General features: G+C 47.2%; 1 protein-coding gene and 1 long non-coding RNA gene across 2 annotated transcripts in view; one reads left to right on the top strand and one right to left on the bottom strand.

The window, feature by feature from the left end:
• LOC127599117 (uncharacterized) overlaps positions 1 to 23641 on the bottom strand; it is a 74887-nt gene that overhangs the window by 40536 nt on the left and 10710 nt on the right. Inside the window, exon 2 of the long non-coding RNA XR_007961998.1 lies at positions 9525 to 9601. This is a non-coding gene — a long non-coding RNA (uncharacterized LOC127599117). The remainder of the gene's footprint in view (positions 1 to 9524; positions 9602 to 23641) is intronic.
• On the top strand, positions 1383 to 3273 carry pou4f1 (POU class 4 homeobox 1). The gene is made up of 2 exons (XM_052062744.1): positions 1383 to 1541; positions 1919 to 3273. The coding sequence occupies exons 1-2, from the start codon at positions 1419 to 1421 to the stop codon at positions 2918 to 2920; spliced, it is 1125 nt and encodes a 374-aa protein (XP_051918704.1). The 5' UTR covers positions 1383 to 1418; the 3' UTR covers positions 2921 to 3273.

Consider the following 23641-nt stretch of genomic DNA (forward strand, 5'->3'; position numbering starts at 1 on the left):
CTTCAAAAAGTATACAATGTACCATTGCCCCCCCCCCCACCCAAAAAAAGGCTAAATAAAGCTTGATGTATAAAATCATCACACACACACACAAACATAGTACCGTAATTCAATTGTAGCAGAAAGCACTTTATTATGCAAATTTAACGTGTATTTCACACCGCGCTAATCACTCGCATGAAATTTTAATTGGACAACCGTTGCGGTTTGAATAAATGACGAGTTAATTCATTGAGATTCATTAATTTAGATAAGGACTGTACAAGGAAGGTTACACTGGAGCATTAAATCAATTTGCTCGGCGCTCCACTGGAGGCGACGAGCTTGGAGGATGAAGGTGCTTTGGAAACAATCCATGTGGTACATTTTCATCTTGTTTTTTGTCCGTTGCGCCCACATGAAACGTACAATTGTCCCGCGAGCCAAACGGGGTCAAATCCGAGCGGAACTCGCTGGACCGGCGGTGAAGAAGGCCGTGAAATATTTTTGTTCCGCAAAACGACTGTCGCCGCTGTGCTGTTCCAAACCACTGCAAACATTTTTTTTCTTACGTGTTGCGTTATTAGAGAACTCCGATTTAAAAAGAGCGTCGATTGTCATTGTGAAGCCAGAATTGTTCTCTTTCGTTTCTGTCGGTGGAGTCACGTGAAGTCCATGATCTCATTTTGTTTATTTTTTTGCTTTCCCTAAACATATTCAATAAAAAAAATAATAAACTGCAAGTGTCCATACAGATTTTACATTGGAGTTTTTAACGCAATGGTAGCGATTAATCTCCACGATATCCTCAAAAATGCGTGTCAAGATTTTGTCTTGAACTCAATTTGGATGCTGAATATCGACTCTTTTCTCTCCCGTCGGCGTTCTCCTCGCGGGGGGGGGGGGGGGGGGGTGACGTGATGGCCGCCGAAACTAACTCAACTCCGCCATCATCTTTTCGCCTCCCATCTCCAAAGAATCAAGCGGCCGGTTCCGTGGCGAGCCCTTAAAAAGCGCGCACGCCTCGTCTCGTGACGTTGGTGCCTCTGCCCCGAGAGCAGTTTTTCTTTTTTTTTTTTATTTTAATCTGTCAGCCTCTTCGCTGCTCTGCCACTTTCCGTCTCGCGAGAGCAGCCGGGCCGGGCTAGACGAGATCTGAGGCGCTCAGGTGTAAGAGGCTCTCTCATCCCAGCAGCGGGGAAACAGTAGACAGATAAAGTGCGCGTGAGAGACTGCAGGCATCTTGTGTGATCTCCGAGCTCAAGGCTCCACTCGGCGCACACACACAAGAGCGCGCGCTCGGTTCCATCGCAAGCGCGTCGACGAAAGGATCACTGGCGGTGTCAAGGGCCGCCTTTTTCGGGCTCTTTTGGCCGTTTTAGCCCCCTCGCCCCTGCGCCGCCGCGCACGCACTTTTATTGGGGCGGGAGCTCGCCAAGATGATGTCCATGAACAGCAAACAGGCGCACTTCGCCATGCACCCTTCGCTGCCGGAGCACAAGTACACCACCCTGCATTCCAGCTCCGAGGCTATCCGGAGAGCCTGTCTACAAACTCCGCAGGTAAAAAAAATAAAAATAAAGAAATTCTCCGTCCAACTTGAACGGCTTCGAAGTCGACGTCTGTGGCGGAGCGACGACGGGGCGGAATTCGCTCCGAGGCGCATCGACGCGCGCGGATGTTTTGTTTTCGTTCGGGTATTCCGCCGCAATTTCTGTCATCTTTTTCAAAGCGCGCAAATGTCGATTTGGCTTTTTATTTATGACTTCCTGCTTTGAGAAAGAAATAGCTATCCGTCAAGCCGTGTCGCTCAAAAGTCCAAACTGACAGATGCGCGTATTCACGTTCTCGCAAAACGAACGCCTCGTCATTCTGAGAGAGCGCTTCTTTTGACTTTTTTTGTTGTTTTTGTTTTTTTGTTGTTTTCTTCCGCCCGCAGCTGCAAAGCAACATTTTCGCCAGTTTGGACGAGACGCTCCTGGCCCGGGCCGAGGCTCTGGCGGCGGTGGACATCGCCGTGTCCCAGGGCAAGACGCACCCGTTCAAGCCCGACGCCACGTACCACACGATGAGCACCGTGCCGTGCTCGTCGACGTCCACGGTGCCGCTGGCCCATCACCACCACCACCATCACCACCACCACCACCAGAACCTGGAACCACCGGACTTAATGGACCACATCAGCTCGCCCTCTCTCGCCCTCATGTCCAGCGCTCACGACGGGCCCGGAGGTGGCGGCGGCGGCGGTGGAGGAGGCGGCGGCGGCGGCGGCGGAGGGCTCATCTCCAGCGCCTCCGCTCCCGCGCACGCGCACGCTCACCCGCACTCGCACATGCACGGCTTGAGCCACCTCTCACACCAGGCGGCCATGAGCATGAACTCGCCTCTCACCCACCACGGCCTCCTACCGGGTCACCACGGGGGTAGCCAAGTGGGCCCCGGGCTACCGTCCATCAATGACTCGGACACGGACCCCAGGGAGCTGGAGGCCTTCGCGGAGCGCTTCAAGCAGCGGCGGATCAAACTGGGGGTGACCCAGGCGGATGTGGGGGGCGCGCTGGCCAATCTCAAAATCCCCGGCGTGGGATCGCTGAGCCAAAGTACAATTTGTCGCTTCGAGTCGTTGACTCTGTCCCACAACAACATGATCGCGCTCAAACCCATCCTGCAGGCTTGGCTGGAGGAGGCCGAGGGGGCCCAGAGGGAAAAAATGAGCAAGCCGGACATATTCAACGGAGGGGAAAAGAAACGCAAGAGGACCTCGATAGCCGCTCCGGAGAAGCGGTCCTTGGAGGCCTACTTCGCCGTTCAGCCGCGGCCCTCCTCGGAGAAAATTGCAGCCATCGCTGAGAAATTGGACTTGAAAAAGAACGTGGTGCGAGTGTGGTTTTGCAACCAAAGACAAAAGCAGAAACGCTTGAAATTTTCCGCCGCCCACTGATGCGGGGGACCAACGCGAAAACAAAAAAACGTTCTTGTGACTGAATTTGGGGACCAATGGAACTGCAGTCAAAACAACAAACACCACTTTCGCTCTTTTGTCGCTGGCGAGTTTCTACGCCGGTGCGCAACGGGCTTCGCTCCTTCTAGAAGAGGCTTCATATATATATATATATATATATATTGGTTATTTTTTCACGTTATCGGTGAATGTGAAGTATGCAAATATCAGATGATCCGCCCCTGCAACAGGGGGGCAAAGTCGAGCGACGTCGACGTCGCCTTTGAAAAGACGCGTGCAAGGGAAAACGGTTTCCAGCAGCCAGTTGATTTCTCCGAACAGGCCTATTATTTCCACTAATAGCCATTCACAAATTACCTCATTGATTGTCGTATATGCTGTGTGTTTTTTTTTTTTTTTTTTGCTTTGGCTCCCGTCGGCGTCGTTCAAGAATAATAATCCATATTATTATTTTATTTCCGTCTTTAATTCATGTTCGTGATGGGAGGCTGCTACAATTCCAATTCCGTTGCGCAATCGCGCGGCTGTCAACGAAAACTTGGGCCTGCGCGGAATTCACATTCACAGGCAGCATTATTATTATTTTTTTTTTTTTTACTTTAATCCTCTCAAGTAAAGGCTCCCGCGTCTGCCGTGGACATCTTTCGTTCGATTTGCACACAACAAAAAAAAGCCCTTTATTTATAAGAAACGTCCACGTCTTTTGTAAATACGTACATCACTTTATCACCAGATTGGAGTTGTGTTAGAATTCAAATGATCGGCTCACAAGAAAATAGGGGGAGAGAAAACAAAAAAACAAAAAAAAAAACACCACCACCAACCGGAGAGCACGAAAAGCCTTGTCTGCTGATGAAAACAAAAACCGAAAGGTCCTTTCAGTGTTTTAGTTTGCAGTGCAAGCACTCTATGCATTATCGGAAGAGGAATTATTCATTCGTATTCTTTGGTACGGTCGAGCCCGTCGACTGCTGTAGAACTTGCCTTGTGATGGTGTCAAGTCACTGTTAACTGCCTGTGTTCACATGAAGATCACCACGTTGTTTGTCGTGTTCGATGTGAAGGGAAACGTTGTCAGGATTTTTTTTTTTGGGGGGGGGGGTTCTTTTTCGACTACGTGCACAACGACATCTATGTTTACAGAGCGCCCCTGGAATTGTCTTTTGGAGCTGCGCTTGTCACGCACACACATTTGTCGTCCCCCCCCCCCCCCTTTCTTTTGCTCTTACCTTCAATTGTACCTTATTTATTTTGTTCATCCTATACGCCAAATTCAACAGGGAGGTGTGTTCCAGCAATCTTTGAATAAATCGAAAAATTTAAACTTTGCCTCTCTGCTTGTGAACGACGCACATAAAACGGAAGACTTTTCCTGTGGTGTTTCATGTCAAGTGTTTGAAAGTCATCGAAAATCAAGGAGCCGACGGTCGCGAAGGCCTTCGTTTCAATTCCCTCTTCTTGTCCGAAATAAAACATGTTAGTGTTCAACAAACCCAACCCACATGTGATTGCACGAAGAGCGGAACATGCAGTGTGAGTTCGTTTGATTCGGGTCAATTAAATAGAGGCGATTGTTTTTTTTTTTTTTGTTTTTTTTTTGCAGCTCCCCAAAAATGAAAAGGAAATATTTGAAGCAGAAAAAAATGTATGTTTAACGAAGAACTGAAACGAGTCTTGGATAGGACCTTTTAAAAACAATATACAGTGTGTATATGTATGTATGTGTATATATATATATATATATTCATTCATTCATCTTCCGAACCGCTTGATCCCCACTAGGGTTCGCGGGGGGTGCTGGAGCCTATCCCAGCTGTCTCTGGGCAGTAGGCGGGGGACACCCTGAATCGGTTGCCAGCCAATCGCAGGGCTATATATATATATAATATTAAGTTAAGTTAAGATATCCTTTATTCGTCCCACAATGGGGAAATTTACAGCCTCCAGCAGCAAGAATGTATGTAGAAAGGAGAAAGAGAAAAAAAAACCCAAACATCTTTCAATTAAATACAATATGAACACAAATGGATAAAAAATATTATTATTATTATGATTATTTTTTATTCATCATTATTTATATAGATTAAAAGATATATATATCAAAATATATGTATCTATCTAGCTATCTATAGATCCTATAGATCGATATCTCTATATCTCCGTTCTGAAAATTTGCATGTTGTTTGGAACGCGGCCGCGCCACGGCAATCATTTTCAGCACCACGAACAGCTCCGCCGGCGGAGCGAGGAGTGATGCATTATTGAAAGCTTCTATCAAACAGCTCTGGGCGGCTGTCTCGCTGCACACGGGCCGTGGATGAAGTCGGACGCTCTGCCTGCACAATAGCCTCTAATATGTTAATGGCCGGAGGGGACGCCCGAGGTTCCGTCCCCAGCTGGCTTGCCTACCATATGTCAGCCTGTTACGACAGAGGCCTCTATTAATCAGAAGCATATTTCATCGGGAACTTCGTCGGTATCATAACCAACCCTTAAAGTGCCATCAAGAATGGGGCCGAGGTGGCCTTGCCGCCTTTACGTGCTTTTCGATACTTGGTGGGGCGTGACTTGCACCTTCGTGAATGTCCCGTTATTCTGACGAGGACTTCTGCCAAGCAGGTTTTCAACCCCATTCATAGCTCCTGACCGAAGAGCAAAAAAAAAAAAAAAAAAAAAGTTCAACCAAAACCACTTTAAAGCGATGACGAGGTGCGGCGCGAGGTTCAGAAGAAAGCGTTGCAATGTGTTAAGATAAGATATCCTTTATTTGTCCCGCAATGGGGAAATTACAATCAGAATTCAGAAAGGAAAACGCCGGGTAGGGAGAGGGGGGGAAAAAAACTCCTGAGTAAAAACTGCAGCTCAACTTAGCCTTGTTCACGTTGTCAGAAGTCAATTTTCTGTGTTCATTTCCCAGAAAAAAAGAGAAACGCATTGAACTTGTGTGTGTGTGCGTGTGTGTGTGTGTGTGTGTGTGTGTGTAGGAAGTGCAGTTATTGTGACCATTTTCTGCGCCCCCACCCCTCCCTAAAAACTCTAAATGGTAATATTTGTATTCGGGCGTAACATTAAAAAAAACATTTTTATCGAAACACATTGCAAAATTCATTCATTCATTCATTAATGAATGAATGAAAAAACATTGCAAAATAAACGAAAATGAAAACGTGGCTGTGGTCTCTCCGGTTAATTTCGTCCACAGTTGTATAGCCTTTATAACACAAATGTAATAATAATAATAATAATAATAATAATAACAATAATAATAATTACAAGGCCATCCACGACGGCGATGATTATTCCAGTTCCTCCTTTTCCTCACGTTGGTTGCCGTGCATTGCACGAGACCGTCTCATATAAATCGCACACCTTCGGGCCATTAGTCGGGGCAGTAATTAATCTATAGCGTGGATGTAAATAAGAGGAAATTGGATTCCTGACAGATGAGACGCGAGCTTCTCTGACACCGCGCACGTCGCCAAATAATGATGTGAGCACACGTTATGGCAACGCCGGCGCGGCTCAGATTTACGAGCGTCTGACTTTTTTCGAGGCTGCAAGCCGAAAGCCTAGCGGGCCCGCGAGCTAATCGCGGCTGTTAGGCAGCCTCGCCAAGATGGATGACATCATTAGAACGCTTGCTAAAAGGTGCGAGGAATGGGAGCGCCCAGCTCGCACACCGCGTCGTTTCTTTTCTGACGTTGTTCGACTTCAATGCGCTCCGAGGAAAAAAAAGAAAAAAGAAAGAAAGAATAATCCGAACGCCCGTCGAGGGCCCGGTTGAGGCAACAATGCGCGGGGGAGGGATGGAGGGAAGGAGGGAGGGAGCGAGTCTGCACGGCTGCGGCTGGCCTTTGACGGAAATGTCAAACCGGGGGATGTTGAGGGGATAGATCCCCCCCCCAGATCTGCACTCATTTCCCATTATATTTGCTCAGTAATCCGCGGTGGCAGCCATGCATCGCCCGGGACTGGTTTGAGAAGCCACGCTGTTGACACACGGGTATATTTCAATCACACAGGGTTCAAAGTCAGACGAACGACGTATTTGTCTAATAAATCCGCCATTTAGCAAGAAAAATATTTGATCTTGGTGGGGAGAGGGGGGGCTGGCGGGGGGCTGACCTCTCTCATGTCGCCACTGATGCTTCGAGGATATGCGGCTCGCCCGCATATGGAAAGATGGCAAATTGGATTCGCCAGTGCGCGCGAATATTTTCGGAAAACTTGAGTAGAGGGGGGGGGCGCACGAGTTGCCTTGCGCGAGTCAACTTGACATTGCGGTGTTTCGTGCATGCGCAACACCTGACATCCGATTAAAAAAAAAAAAAAAGAAGAAGCAGTACTTATCAATAAAATCAGCGTTGGCAAATCAATAAAATAATCAATAAAAATGGCGACCATCAGTGTTGATGGTTTGCAAAAGAGAAATTCGCCCCTCTTGGTGCTTTGACAGATTGAAATAAATAAACGAGGAATCTGTCACATTCAGCCACTGTGCCGTTTGGTGATCAAGGATTCATGTCGGCGTCGTTGGAATTGAATGTGCGGTTTAGCTACCATCAGGCCCTGAAAGAATTTTCCTTCCGTCACTGTGGCTATGGAAACAATAAAAGACGTGCACCGCACCGCGCAAGTAGCATTTAGCACTTAGTCGCAGGGGCATTAGACGACAGACTCATGGCAGCCAACTTGCCATTACAATAAACTGCGGTAGTTCATTGAAATGAAATCAACGTCGGCCAACTCGGCGTCTCCGAGCAAAGTTACAACGCAGTCCAAGAGGCACACCGTCAACATGCGGTCCGGTGAGCGGAAATTCAAACGAAAATCCCCCCCCCCCCCCCCCTCAAAGATCCAAAGTTCAGACGTACACATTTCTGTCAATGTCAAATCGTGCGAATGAAACGGCATCTATTTGGCGGTCCCTGCCTCTCAAGCGCTACTCTTTGAACCCGGGTCCTGAAACCCACTGCGATGACGTCACGCACGCGGCCCAAATCCCAAATCGAAGTGCATGCCACGAAAAACTCGTCATACGGTACAGTCCGTGCACCTCCTTTTGATATATAAAAATACTACTACGACTACTACTACTAATAACACTGTATTGCAAAACATACATTTAAAATACAGAATAAAAGATTCATTCATTCATCTTCCTAACCGCTTGATCCTCACTAGGGTCGCGGGGGGTGCCGGAGCCTATCCCAACCGTCTTCGGGCAGTAGGCGGGGGGACACCCTGAATCGGTTGCCAGCCAATCGCAGGGCACACAGAAACGAACAACCATTTGCACTCACACGTAGGGACAATTTAGAGTGTCCAATCAGCCTGTCATGCATATTTTTGGAATGTGGGAGGAAACCGGAGCACCCGGAGAAAACCCACGCAGGCCCGGGGAGAACATGCAAACTCCACACAGGGAGGCCGGAGCTGGAATCGAACCCAGTACCTCTGCACTGTGAAGCCGACGTGCTAACCACTGGACTACCGGGCCACCCTACAGAATAAAAGATCATAAATAAATATACTGCACTTGATGTACGCAGGGTTGTTTACAATGTTCACTATCGTGTACCAATCTATAAGAATCTTTCATTTTTGCTTTACACATACTGTAAAACAGATTTAAACAAATAATAAATCTTCTTCTGCATCTCTGTGGGCAGTGAGCACATTTTTTTGGATTGTTTAGCTGATAAAAACCACATTTAATTTCTATTCCAAGCACACCCTTGTCTAGTTTGTGTTCACATTATTGCCCGTCAATGTATCTTTCAAGTATTTTGTTTCGTTTACAGCCACATAGGCTATATATACCACTGCTGTCCAGTGCAGTACAGACAGACGTGTTTTATCTGTGTGCATGCTACGTGTGGCAGAGAGCAGCGAGCTCTCCATCCGTTGATATTCAATATGTTCCGCTGTACACATGGACTTCCATAATGAGCAGCGTGTCGGCCATCGGTTGTCCGCCACCACGGCATCAAATATTCATCACTGTTGATTAAACAGCCGGCAGCTGCCGATCGTCCGGGTGTCAATTTTTTATCCTGCTACCCCAATACACACCCACTCAGCTAGACGGAATACATCAAATGGGACTGGAAGAACACTTGAGGTAACCATGAAGTCCAACTAGTATATGTGTGTAAGTAAGGGTGCGTAGGCTACCCGTTGGTGTGTGGGGCATCGCTTACACGTTAACACCTTCCTTACCCCAGTGTTTCCTCTCCTCACTGTGGATATTTATATGTAAGACAGTGTGAGAGAGTGAGAGGGAGAGAGAGAGAGGGGGGGGGGGGGTTACTGAGCCACACTAAATATTTCATGAGTTGTTGGAGTAGAGGAAAAATGCCCAGGAAGGTTGGTTCAACTCATTTCTTGAATTGCATTTGAGGAGTATTGAAGATGAACACACACACACACACACACACACACACACACACACACACACACACACACGTTCAGCTGTACATTACATCGTCACTTCCTCTGCAGACTTTTAGAAATTGTGCAAAACAGTCATTGGAAAACAAGCATCTGAGTGGGCCATAGACAAAGAGAGAGCTCGGCTTACCGGTCATTGATCGCGTCTCTGGGATCCTATTGGCCTCTTGTTACTCAGACTGGAATATCATCTTCCGGATCCTGTTACTGGAATAGACGACACATGACACAGCTGTCAGATCAGCCACTCAAAACGAGTATCAGCCAGCTAACACGATACAAATGAGAATTTCTACTCCATTTCTGCTTCATCTACAAATAGATTGTACACTGTATCAATAAAATTTGAATCAATGAGTCCAGTGGTTAGCACGTCGGCTTCACAGTGCAGAGGTACCGGGTTCGATTCCAGCTCCGGCCTCCCTGTGTGAAGTTTGCATGTTCTCCCCGGGCCTGCGTGGGTTTTCTCCGGGTGCTCTGGTTTCCTCCCACATTTCAAAAACATGCGTGGCAGGCTGATTGAACACTCTAAATTGTCCCTAGGTGTGAGTGTGAGCGTGGATGGTTGTTCGTCTCTGTGTGCCCTGCGATTGGCTGGTAACCGATTCAGGGTGTCCCCCGCCTACTGCCCGGAGACGGCTGGGATGGGCTCCAAGACCCCCCGCGACCCTAGTGAGGATCAAGCGGTACGGAAGATGAATGAATGAATGAATGAACTTTTTGATGAAACGTTTGGAGAAAGTACTGTGTGTTTGTAAGGAAATGGAGGAACAGCTTCACTTGCGGATGACATAAAAGGATTAATAAAAGGGGTCCAAGAATGGACCCTTGAGGGGTGCCACATGTCATGGCCATTTGGTCAGATTTAAAACTTCCAATGGTCACAAAATTACTTTGCTCCAAGTAAGACCTGAACCATTTTAGTTCACTGGTCCATTAGGTACCAGTCAATGAACGTAGAGCCTCTCGAGTATTTAATGAACCTCACACGCGAGTTTGGAAGGTGGAGGGAGGCCAGAATCCATCCACCCATTCATTTTCTAAAACACGTCATTCCAGGTAATTTGAGCAAGTGTGTATGAAACTAGGGAGCCCTTTGCATGAAGCAGTCTGTAGCTCTCATTTTCAAACAAGTTGTTGCCCCCCCCTGGTATCAAGTATGACATGAGCACGCATGAAGCCATTTACATCGCTGCCCTCAAATGCCGTCACCCGCATTTTCGTTTCGGTGGCATGGTCGCGGCCCACTTTTCTCGACTTTAAGAACAGCAAAGAACACGTTATAATTAAAAATAGCATTCGGCAACACATGTGTCGTATATTATATTTTCAAAAGGTGTTTCGGATGAGGCGGCCCGGTAGTCCAGTGGTTAGCACGTCGGCTTCACAGTGCAGAGGTACCGGGTTCGATTCCAGCTCCGGCCTCCCTGTGTGGAGTTTGCATGTTCTCCCCGGGCCTGCGTGGGTTTTCTCCGGGTGCTCCGGTTTCCTCCCACATTCCAAAAACATGCGTGGCAGGCTGATTCAACACCCTAAATTGTCCCTAGGTGTGAGTGTGAGTGCGAATGGTTGTTCGTTTCTGTGTGCCCTGCGATTGGCTGGCAACCGATTCAGGGTGTCCCCCGCCTACTGCCCGAAGACAGCTGGGATAGGCTCCAGCACCCCCCGCGACCCTAATGAGGATCAAGCGGCTCGGAAGATGAATGAATGAATGAATGTTTCGGATGAGTTTGACGTGGTTTGCCAAAAGCATATCACTCGGCATGAGGTTGGCTAGCTAGAATAAATCGGCGGCCGAAGCGCTTGTAGGCGGCCGCACTTCCTGTCGCTTGTTCCACGTGGGAGCTTGATTCGCTCCTATACTGGAACATCAAAATCAAAGTAAGAATACATGTCTGTCATTTTTCAACTCGCTGGCCACCAGTTGAGAACCACTGCTTTGGATGATGAAACGCAGAGAAGTTCCTCTAAAAATGCATACGGACAAACTCCTCTCCAACCGTCAGATATTTGTTACTGGACGTCGTGATGGCATATTGTGTTCTGTTGATGTTCACACCCAAGAGAGACTCGGTGCTTGTGCCTTGCGGGATCCCATGTAAGTTGGAGCCGTTTCTGACATCTTTCATCAATACCACGTGTTCTGACATTGATTGCTGTGTTCCTCGGTGTCCTGGCTTCTCAGCACGCGGGTCGTACGGCGAGAGAGCAGCTCTCCTGTTCATTACTCGGGGGACTCCATCAGCTCCTCAGAAGACTGACAGCTATGACAGGCAGAGCCGGAGCCGATGCCGACACGCTCCTGATTAGCCTGTCACTCCGGATGGAGCGAGGCAACAAATGCACGGAAGTCATGTCGTCGGGCTTGAGAAGTGGAGATCACTAATTATGCTCGGTCTTTGATATTTCACTTTATCCGTTTACTTGGTCAATTAACAACATGACATAACAGATTGTTCTCAAAGCGACGGCGGGGGGATCAGTTACAGTTGTGTCAATTGAAGGTTTGTTGTTGTTTTTTTAACCAGACTGCAAAAAAAAAAAAAGAGTTTTTCTTTGCATTTGAATTGTTGAAATTCATAAATTATTAGGAGGGTTTAAATATAAGCATTCTTTTTTTGTGCCAGGGTTGATGAAACATATGAAAAGAATGTTTTTATGACCTCTGGTCGGTTGATTTGACTCAAAAATGAAACCAAATCTCACTAAACATTGTAGCGGACTCTCACGTAGGTCAAACATGAAAATCTCTCAAATTGGTGTGAATCCCAAATGGACAACTTGACATTGGCCCTTGTCAAACACTTTTTAATGACCTCCTAAAAAGTTTACTTGAACAAGATTCACCACGATGTACAGCCTGGCTCCGATTCTTCTTTTTCTTCTTCTTTTAAGCAAATGAACAAATTATTATTCTAATTATGGAAACAACTTCAATGACGCACAGCCACCAGTAGATGGCAGCGAGTCACCATTTTAGATCATATAAAACCGCTTGCTTTGAGCCTCGGCTAGATTCTGTGGCAAATTGAATCATTGAACAGACTATCCCGTGGGTCTTGAGATAAATAACTCAAGAACACATCATCGAAGATCAGCAACTTCCTCTCCTCAAAGCTCAGTTGACAAGACAACTGTTTGTACGTACACTTTCCGAGAGTGACGTGTTGTGCAACTTTCTGCGTCCACTCCGTCCATATACGGTCGTCCTATATTGACCAGTGGTGAAGCGTGACGGAAGAAGAACGTGCTGAATTATTCAGACTGAAAACAGAAGGAATCGATCATAAAGGGTACAACCCCCCCCCCCCCCCCACACCCCCAAAAAAACCATGATGTGATGAGCATTGCAACACTAGGAGGCTGTCTAGGAGGCAGTAAAGGACAGCTTGTCTTCAATCTGACATGTCAATCAAAGTCACGTGATTTTTGAAGTAAGGCTTTCCAACGCAGGGTGTCCGGGCTCTCCCTTAGAGATAAGGTGAGAAGCTCAGTCATCCGGGAGGGGCTCAGAGTCGAGCCGCTTCTCCTCCACATCGAGAGGAGCCAGATGAGGTGGCTTGGGCATCTGATTCGGATGCCTCCTGAGCGCCTCCCCGGTGAGGTGTTCCGGTCATGTCCCACCGGGAGGAGACCCCGAGGAAGACCCAGGACACGCTGGAGAGACTATGTCACCCAGATGGCCTGGGAACGAAGTAGCTAGGGAGAGGGAAGTCTGGGCTTCCCTGCTAAAGCTATTGCCCCCGCGACCCGGCCCCGGATAAGCGGTAGCTGATGGATGGATGGATGGATTGATGGGCTTTCCAACGGTAATGCTGAGAAGAGAAAGCTTCCCGTTTATTATGTTCGTCAAGCAGATGCTAAGTAATTGTAATTTGCGATCACAGAGCTTTATTGGTCAATTACTCGCTCAAATCAAGTGGCTAGGCCTGATCTAAGCGTCTTATTACACTCAATTAAAAGAAACGCTCTCCGAGGTGGTAGATGAGTCTGAGAGGGAGGTCTCGCCACATGCTCACTATATCACCAGGTAATGAATATTTTCATTAACTTGCGACCCGCCTCCGATCATTTCATTTCCTCACCGAGGGTTCAATACTTTAGTGGCTCAATAATGAGTTTGATTTATGTGCCCCCGCTTTAATGAAGGCGGGCGATCACTTCCTCAAGCGCTCTTGCCCAGCCTGCCGGCTTCTCGCGTCAGATGAGGGCGAGGCTAAGAATAGGCCTCGGTGAATCGAGAACGGCTCGTGAACAAGAAACGGACGCTGGCTTGATGAAATATTTACACCTGCATCGTTGTGGGGTGAGGGCGGCGTTCGCATGCAAACCACGACAAGGGGAAACGTGGCCTTTTAAAGAGTGAAGAAAAGAGTGAGCTTTCTCCGTCGACGGAGTAAAATTGTTAAAGACAAACTATCCCTGCCTTGGGTATGGCGAGTGAATACGAAGCAGATCTGGGCTCAGTGCATGCAGTCAAGAATTCATCTATCCTGTCGTTTCAGTCACAGGACAGAAAACACGGATGGAACTTTAGATCCGGGAATCCAAAACGGAGTCTTCATCCATCTCCGGTCGCATCATCCACTGTGGAGCACAAATTCACACAAGGATGTGAGAATGGATCCCATGACAGGTGCGGGATGGCCGTCGTGTGACCCGCTACGGCAGGCTTGTCCAAAGTCCGGCCCGCGGGCCAAATCCGGCCCGCGGTCGAATTTCATCCGGCCCTCGGCCCCCGTCATAAAATCAGTGCCGTCTGGCCCGCAGGTTGGGTGCAATGGAACACGTGTTGCATTGACTGAGGTCTCGTAGACTGGTGAGTGATGTTTCATAGAGTACTGCTTCCCTCTAGTGGCTAAATGAGTAATAGCATTCACTAAATGAGTAATAGCATTTAGACACTAGAGGGCATCACTCACGAGTTAACAAGACATCACTATGTGTTTATATTGACTGATATGTCATATTTCAAATTCCTGTTTCAAATGAACCAAAAGAAATTCTTAAAATTGTTGAAATTAAAATAAAAATGGAAATGTGAAACAGACATGCTTACTAAAATTTGTTGAACAATATTGTTGTTCAATGTTAAGAATGTCAGCCAAGGTCGGCCCCCCGACATTTTACCACATAAAATCTGGCCCCGTTGGCAAAAAGTTTGGACACCCCTGCGCTACGGTACCGTTGGCGAGACGGGTTCCAGAACGTACTCCCAACAAAACAATGTCTGCTTTCAAGTGAATCCTAATATTTCAACCAAAATGATTGTGGTCTGTTTTTCTTTGACTTTTGTTATTCAACAGCGAGTGCGTTGCTTTCGATCACAGCTTTCACTGATTTTCTGTTTGGACTCCAACAGATCCGTGGCCTATTTTCGAAGCAAGCTCACTCGTCTAAAAACTGAAGCCCTCTGGCTAGCTGCGCGTCGACGTTACCTCAGATTCAAGATTTCTCAAAACGTGACTGTCAGCAGAATTATACTGGAGCACAAGCCAGAGGCAAACAAAACCAAAAAAAAAAAATCATGCGACTCCTCCCTGCCAAGGCATTGTTTTCTTGTTGTTGATTGGCCAATCAACAATTGACCTCAATTTTCATCGGGAAAGATAGTTGCTATGATGCTAATTCGATTTTTCCTGAATATAAGATAATCGGTCGGAATACTTTTTCAAGCGTTCTGCAAACAACGAATTGTACCTCCGAGCAACTCATCAACCGGCAGTAGCGGGATAAGATTCTCTGTTGGTTCGAGCTCCCGGGCCAAGGCGAGCGAAGTCGTAAAGCTCCTCTTCAGAGTCACATTAAAACGGCGGCGAATTAGCGAGCTGGCCCGACTGTCCATCTGCGCCTCTCCCAGGAACATTTTGCAAAGCCCGAATGCAGCTCTCTCTGCCATTTCCCCTCGCTCAATTATTGATGGCAATTATCATGGCACACTTAGACGCGGCGATCACAATATATTCTTAACAAGAAGCAAGTCAGCGTGGCTTGGTGTCCTATCATCTTTTATTTCTTGGGGGGATGTGCTTTATTCCCGCATCCCAAAGGAAAAAAAATTCTAAAACTCTAAACTCTAAATCATTTATCATATAACTGGCATGGCTACAAGGTCACATACGCAAGCCATCACAGTAAGAACAAAACAAGGCCACTCGACTATGATTTCCCATAAAAACAAGCCACACCCCCTCCCCCTCCTCAACTCTCCGCTACGACGATAAATAAAATAAAAAATGACTATGAAATTGTTCCAAATCCGCCAGCGCATAACATTGGAACCTTACCAACATTAATGAAAAGAAATTAATTTTTAACACAGACTAACTTTGTCAACAGAGTTTATGGGTCTGCATCAGAAAAGTTTGCCTGAAAAAAAAAATCATCATTTCAATTATAAACATTTTTATGGCCGCCTAATTGAACCATTCGATTATTTCCGTCTCTCTCCGGCTTTCTTTTCATACACATGAAATATTTTCCGATGGTGTTTGCTCACAACACTTCATAGGTGCATTTAGGAAATTCACTCCGACGCCGCAAGACGACGATTTTGAATTAACAAACGCACCCTTGTTTTTGTTGTGACAAGCCGACAGACTCCCGGATGGCTGCGAGCTGCTTTCACTCCCATTTTGTGGCACTCTGAATAACTGAACCGTTCCAACAATGTTTTGAGTCTCCGAACGGTCCGAATGGCGCACAGCATACTCAGAGTGGCTTTCCAAATGCACTCTTAATCTCCTGCTGTGTGCGCGCATGCATGGTGAATTTAAAAAAAAAAAAACAACAACAAAAAAATGCGAGAGAAAATTCCTCCCCTCGCACACTCTGACAATGATAGCACCACTGCCATCTACTGTAGTGGATGCGCAATTACACTTTAATACGAAAAAAAGGCTCTACTAAAGCAGTGCATTTTACGCATGCTCTAAAAACATTTTTATATTGTTATTTATATAACAGATTTGCAATTCACAGTGTTGCTAGATAAAAAAAAGGTACGTCTTGTTTGTGAAGACTGAAATGTCATCCTTGTGTTCAATCTGCCTTGTGCAATAAACATGATTTCTGATGAAGCAGAGTACATTTTAGTCAATGTTTGTCTCTGGGGTTAAGCAGCCGCGGCATGATGGTCGACTGGTTAGCACAGCGCAGAGGTGCAGGCTTCGATTCAAGCCCCGCCCTTCCCATGTGGCTTTTCTCTGGGTACTCTGGTTTCCTCCCACATTCCAAAAACATGCACAGTAGGTAAATTGATCACTCCATATTGTCCCGAGCTGTGATTGTGAGCATGGTCTATGTATGGCCTGCGTTTGGCTGGCAACCGGTTCAGGGTGCCCCCCGCCTACTGCCCAAAGACGGCAGCGATGGGCTCCGGCACCCCCCCGTGACCCTCGTGAGGAAAAGCGGGTGAATGGATGTGAGTTTTACTATGCAACACCTGTGAATCAAAATTCATTCATTCATTCATCTTCCTAACCGCTTGATCCTCACTAGGGTCGCGGGGGGTACTGGAGCCTATCCCAGCCGTCTTCGGGCAGTAGGCGGGGGACACCCTCAATCGGTTGCCAGCCAATCGCAGGGCACACAGAGACGAACAACCATTCACACTCACACCTAGGGACAATTTAGAGTGTTCAATCAGCCTGCCACGCACATTTTTGGAATGTGGGAGGAAACCGAAGCACCCGGAAAAAACCCACGCAGGCCCGGGGAGAACATGCAAACTCCACACAGGGAGGCCGGATCTGGAATCGAACCCGGTAGCTCTGCACTGTGAAGCCGACGTGCTAACCACTGGACTACCGGGCCGCCTGAATCAAAATATTAATGGTAATTTATGACCAAAAAAACATTCCAAATGAGATTAAAAAACAAAACAAAAACAAATTCCGAAACCGGCTACAAGCCACGATGTGTACCAAAGCCCTGTCTAGTAGTTTCAAGCATGAAGCACTCCGATTCCTTGGCCGTGGCTGTCCTTTCTTTCCCCTTCCACTGCAGAGGAAGGCCCTAGCTTGCTGCCTTCCAACGCCGCAGGGCATGAAGCTAGCCGGCAGTGAGTTTCCATCAATTAGTGCACCCCTGCGGCCTCCCGGCACAAGCCACCTTTGACTGCTCAGAGATATTGATTAGTTCAGCTTCGCTGTCAGGTCCGGACCGGGCAGGCCGGGTTGATCCAAGGCCTTCACCTGAGACAAGTTCATGTTGAGTTTCTGACACGTGCACACACACAATGCACGCACATTCAGGAATGCTCCCTCAGATGAGTGCGAGGCGAGAGTGAGGAAAGATGAGAGGAAAAGTCCACAGCAGTGGCCTGTCAAGAGGCTGACGGCTGGGAACTGACAGCCGCTTGTTAGTTTTCTTACACATCTTGGTAAGGGTTGCGATGAAATTTCCCAACAGAAAGATACTCCTCACCCCGCCACACACACACACAACTCAAGACTATATGAATAAACTACATCCGTATTTTGTTTTGTTTTGAGGGTGACCATAAAACAGCAACGGAAACAACAAATATGCTATCTATATGCTTGTAGCCTAACTGTACTCATGACGTCGTCCAAAATAATTTATGGAAAATGCGCAAAGTATTCGGCTTAGCATTTCACGTGCTACTTACGGGGGTGCATTGCTAAAAAATGGCTTGAATTTCCATCCATCCATCCATCCATCCATCCATCCATCATCTACCGCTTATCCGGGGCCGGGTCGCGGGGGCAACAGCTTTAGCAGGGAAGCCCAGACTTCCCTCTCCCTAGCTACTTCTTCCAGCTCTCCCCGGGGGATCCCGAGACGTTCCCAGGCCAGCTGGGTGACATAGTCTCTCCAGCGTGTCCTGGGTCTTCCTCGGGGTCTCCTCCCGGTGGGACATGCCCGGAACACCTCACCGGGGAGGCACTCAGGAGGCATCCGAATCAGATGCCCAAGCCACCTCATCTGGCTCCTCTCGATGTGGAGGACAAAGCACGGCTCAAAGACCCCAATGATGAAAACAATAAATGGATCTAGGTTTCCCTTGCCCGGACGCGGGTTACCGGGGCCCCCCTCTGGAGCCAGGCCTGGAGGTGGGGCTCTTTGGCAAGCGCCTGGTGGCCGGGCCTACACCCATGGGGCCCGGCCGGGCACTGCCCGAAGAGGCAACGTGGGTCCCCCTTCCCATGGGCTCACCACCCATGAGAGGGGCCAAAGGGGTCGGGTGCAATGTGAGCTGGGCGGCAGCCAAAGGCGGGGGCCCTGGCGGTCCGATCCTCGGCTGCAGAAGCTAGCTCTTGGGACATGGCTTGAATTTGTCATGTAAATATGTTTTTATTGGAGAGGTCGAGAAGCATTTTTCAACCGATTCTGACCCAGCCAAATATTGAATTTGATTTTTGGTTGTAATTTTACCACTACTTTGACTTTCAAGTCAAGTGAAGATCGGAGCGATTAAGGTGGGCAAAGGTGCTCACAATGTAGCAATTTGATCGGTAAGTAGGCGTGAATGTACAATATTCTCACGCATCAATGTAGTCGCATTAATCCCCGCCCCCGCACCATTTGACGTTAAGCAGGCAGAACAAAGTTCACGTTGAAGAGCTGAGACCCCCTGCGGTTCTTAACACTGCGATGAATTGAACCGTTTCACCTTCGTCTTTATCGCTGTGCTCACAGGAGCTGCTCTGCCATTACGGCGCCGAGTCGAGCACTCCGTCGTGGGGAACGGCAGAATACCTTCAGCCGTCTTCGCTGATTCAGCCATTTTAAGTGCCGTTCCTTCTGACATGAGCTTGGGCATGACTGCCGAGTCAGATGGCTTCAGATCACGGTAAGGTAGCGCTCCCCGACCCTTTTTGGTCACGCACCACCTGAGATCAGTCCGTGCGGCAACCATTTTTCTTTTCATCGCTTTTGAATTGCCATTTTTAAAGCGGTGCTACTGACAAAACGTCTTTTTCATTCCTTTCTTGCTCAATAGCACAACAAATGTAGAATATTATAAACTAATACAGTAAACTAATAAGAAATGGACCAACCCGCAATAATAAATACAACGTACAATGTAAAGACAATTATTTTTAAGGTATGGTCCTACATACGACGTTAGCCTCATTGCTACTTGCAAACATGACCAAAAGATGATACCACTGATCGCTGCTTTCATCCAGTGATTGCCGGCGACGTGTGAGTGACTAAACGTTTAGGTGAGCGGGCTGTGGAAATTCGGCTCACATTTTCATGCTTTCCACTTGATCGATTGGGTGCTACTTGTTCAAGTAATTCAACAGGTTTCTCGTATCGCCTTGTTTTGGACGACGTGCCACGCACGATTGTTCCTCCTCCACGTCGCCAGCGGAGGAACTTCTCTTGTCAAAACGACGTCATCTTTGGAAGTCATGGCCGTCCGTTTGGTCTAGTTTGTTTCGCTGATTTTCTGTTTACTGCTCCTTCTTTCATTTCGTGGGGGATTCCGTTTATTTCGGCTTGCAAAGCAATGTTAGAAGGGGGACTTGGATGAGCTAGAGTTACACACATTTCCCGTCATGGTGTAAATATGCTCACAGCTGGCCACTGGTGGCGTAATCTCAAGTCCTTATTGGTGACATTACAATCCCCAAAAACTTCCTGGTGTGTTTGCAAAAAGTTATTCAACACATACTGGAATAGAAAATGCCTCGTCTGCTTCGATTAAAACATTCAAACTATGGCCAATTTGGATGAAATCATTCAAGAAGTCATATCGTAAGTGACAGAGAGATACATGTTGCATTTAAATGGGACATATTTCCTCTTAGATCGAGACACGTTGCCCACTTGAATTTTATAATTTGGCCCACCTGCCTCTTGCTTGCGGAACGTGTGCGAGGTGCGCCCGCCCCAAATCCTTTTTCCAAATTGACTGTGTCGCCTCATTGCTTCCAGGGCCAACAGGGCAAAGCAACGCTCGTAATTGACAAGAGAATTAGCAAAAGCTTAACTATATGGCAGGTGATATATCATTACCCATAGACTTGACCCCCGCTGACCCATCCCTACTCCCATGTGGCCTCTTGCTCAGGCTTGCGTGCAGAAGACTGGGGGGGCTGCCGTCTGCCTCTGGAGGAGCTAAATCAACAGTGTCTGGCCACTGCGTTTTGCTTGAATGGTTTCATGAAAAACTCATCATCTGTTCATTTTGGAGATCAAACATATGCGCGGCGCAAATGCACAATGATTAGGAAAAGCAATCTGATCAACCTTGAAGAGATTCTGGTCCAGATCTAATAACATTTCAGATGACAATTTCCACTCGCCTGCTGCCACCGCTTCATAATTCTCGCCCTCAATCTTTTTCTATGTTAAAAGTTGAAGAAAAAGACCTAAATGTGTTATCTCGTTTGCAATTGCAATTAAGATTAAGATTAAGAAATCCTTTATTAGTCTCGCAATGGAGAAATTCCAGATTCACAGCAGCAAAGTTATGAAAGGAAGAAGTAGAACAACAAAAAAATAGGAGCTGCTGGAAAGGCAGCCACTCTCGCGGCGCCATTTTGAAGTCAAAATAACAAAAAATAACACAAGACAACACATAGGACAGAGACAGTCGTGCAATCTTCACCACTTTTCTGCATACACTTTGTTGTCTGAAGCAGTTATAGATGAAAGAGGAGAGGATCAAAGTGTCCTTTCACCAGTGGATCAGAGACGTCATGCTGAAAAATGTGCACACGTCTGCTACAAGCAAAGTTTTGAAAGCAAACACGAAGCTGTAGCGTCCATTGACGAAAAGAGATTAGTTCACTTCTCCTGTCCCACATAATCCGCTTCAAACTCCAAGCCGCGACTCCCAGCTCCAAATCCGCATCGGCACTCCGCGCCAACGCTCCTTTCTTCTCATCGTCGGCTCCTCAAGACCTCCATCCATCCAGCCGCAGACCGTTCAACAGCGCCGATCTCTCCGCTGAACAAAGCGGGGCTGTGAAAAATGCTGCCCATTACAGGCGCAAGACACAAGCGCCCCGGGACTGTCCAGCAACGACAGTCAAATGGCGCCAACATTCCTCCAGTCAAAAACAGTGCTGGTATACCCATGCTGCAGAGAAGGCGCAACCACCAAGCACAGAGTCTCCTCCTTGATGAATGTCGTGGCCAAAAAATGCTGAAAAAGGTCCACATCAAGTCCACACGACGTAACAACAAACACAAAGTGACAAAAGAAACACAAGAACAACAAAAAAAAAGCAAGGCTCATGAGAGCACTTGCTGACGGCTGCCTACTCGGGCGCCATCTTGACTTCAAAAGATTCCATGGTTGGTTGCATTTCCTGGGCATTTGTCCAAAGTGTGATCAAGTCAATATTTCCGAGACAAGACGGGACACTTTGGTTGCGATGTGGCTCGCTTTCAAGTCACGATCTTTCGTTCATTTCGTGCTTTTAAAGCAGTTGCGCCCAAACTTTTTGTGCGTCACGGACCAGTTGAGACAAGTCCATGCTCTTAGCCGACCTTATCCTGACAACAAATATATTCATTCATTCATTCATCTTCCTAACCGCTTGACCCTCACTAGGGTCGCGGGGGGGTGCTGGAGCCTATCCCAGCCGTCTCCGGGCAGTAGGCGGGGGACACCCTAAATCGGTTGCCAGCCAATCGCAGGGCACACAGAAACGAACAACCATTCGCACTCACACCTAGTGACAATTTAGAGTGTTCAATCAGCCTGCCATGCATATTTTTGGAATGTGGGAGGAAACCGGAGCACCCGGAGAAAACCCACTCAGGCCCGGGGAGAACATGCAAACTCCACACAGGGAGGCCGCAGCTGGAATCGAACCCGGTGCCTCCGCACTGTGAAGCCGACGTGCTAACCACTGGACTACCGGGCCGCCTTCTATAATTAGAGACAAATTCAACTTTTCATGAACGTAGTTTGCATTCAAATTAGTGGAGTCAAGTTGAACCGGTGCAAGAGAAAGCATTTCAAGTTGGCCGACTTGGGCATTCCCCGGAGACGGGGAGAGAAAATGATGATTTATGACACGCAAAGACTCTGCCGCCCTTAAAAGAATTACCCGCCGATGCGCCTGTGCAGCCGGAGCAAATAAAGGGAAAATAAATAGTGGCTATGTAATGTTTGATACACCCGCTAAACGTAATAACATTTTGTCGTTTCCCACAAAGTGGAGCGGAATGAAATTAGAGGTCCCTGTAGTGTGTAATGAAACGTGGCATCTCCCAACTCTAATGCGTTTTGTCATCATGAGGCCATATTAATGCTCCTCTCCAACTTTCTATTGATTGATGGGCGCCTTGGAAATCGAGACAAGCACAAACATTCCCATCAGGGGAGCGCGCGGGTTGCGTTCACTTTAAGAGTACGGGATGAAATATGAGGTGAGGAGCTAACAATGACATTTGCGAGATTTACTCGAATGCACTCGAGGTTTGCCTATGAGAGGGCCCCCCCCCCCTCGCTAAAAGCCACTTGATCACCTCATTTTTGATGTCAAACGCGAAAATGTCAGGATTTCACACGATTTTATGTTGTACTTGTCAGCGGGTGGCCGCAAAGTCAAGCCAAAGGGGATTTGGTCACGTGCGAAATGGCAATTCGGAAACAAAAGGAGCGCTTCCAACTGCATATCGTTCGCTCATTCGTTTGTCAATTCATCTTCCCTCACATTTTACACATTTCCAATTGTGCTTGAAGTTTGCAGTTTCAACGTTACAGAATTTTGTGAAAATGAGATCATGACAAACGGGTGTGGGGCAGGGTGGCGGGGTGATAGTTGCTGACACATATTTTTGTTTGAAAATTATCTTGAAAAACATTGCATACTCCTGTCATGAAGGTTCGAAAGGGCATGGATGGGAGGTCACTTTCAAGGCCCCCCCCCACAACCCACGGGGTAGGACTAGATACGTTTTTTACTTCATCCTACTCCCTTGAACATAATAACTGTGTTGAATGAAGACTGATTTCTTTCTTTTTACTTTTTTATCTACCTTATTTTCTGTCAAATTATTACTGTATATGTTTTATGTTCAATAAACAAACAAACAACAAACAACAACAACCCTAACCTGCTCAGGGCCACTCCCTTTAAGCATGATCCTGATAAGGAAGTGACACCGACCTCACCAACGATTAGCCACACAAACACAGAGCACCAATTTCATTGGGGAAAATCCCAGCCAAAAACTGAGACAGCCGATCCAACAAAATTGGAACAAGAACAGTTTTTTTTTTTGCACCAAAAAGTCTGTTTACTTCATAGA

The sequence above is a fragment of the Hippocampus zosterae genome, chromosome 4 (assembly GCF_025434085.1).
Source record: "Hippocampus zosterae strain Florida chromosome 4, ASM2543408v3, whole genome shotgun sequence".
Classification (NCBI taxonomy): Eukaryota; Metazoa; Chordata; class Actinopteri; order Syngnathiformes; family Syngnathidae; genus Hippocampus; species Hippocampus zosterae.

What these genes read in the sequence shown, in the direction of transcription:
- pou4f1 (XM_052062744.1), top strand. Translation starts at nt 1,419, where the DNA reads ATGATGTCCATGAACAGCAAACAGGCGCACTTCGCCATGCACCCTTCG. An exon ending in CCTGTCTACAAACTCCGCAG is followed by an intron (nt 1,542 to 1,918) that starts GTAAAAAAAATA and finishes TTCCGCCCGCAG; the next exon opens with CTGCAAAGCAACATTTTCGC.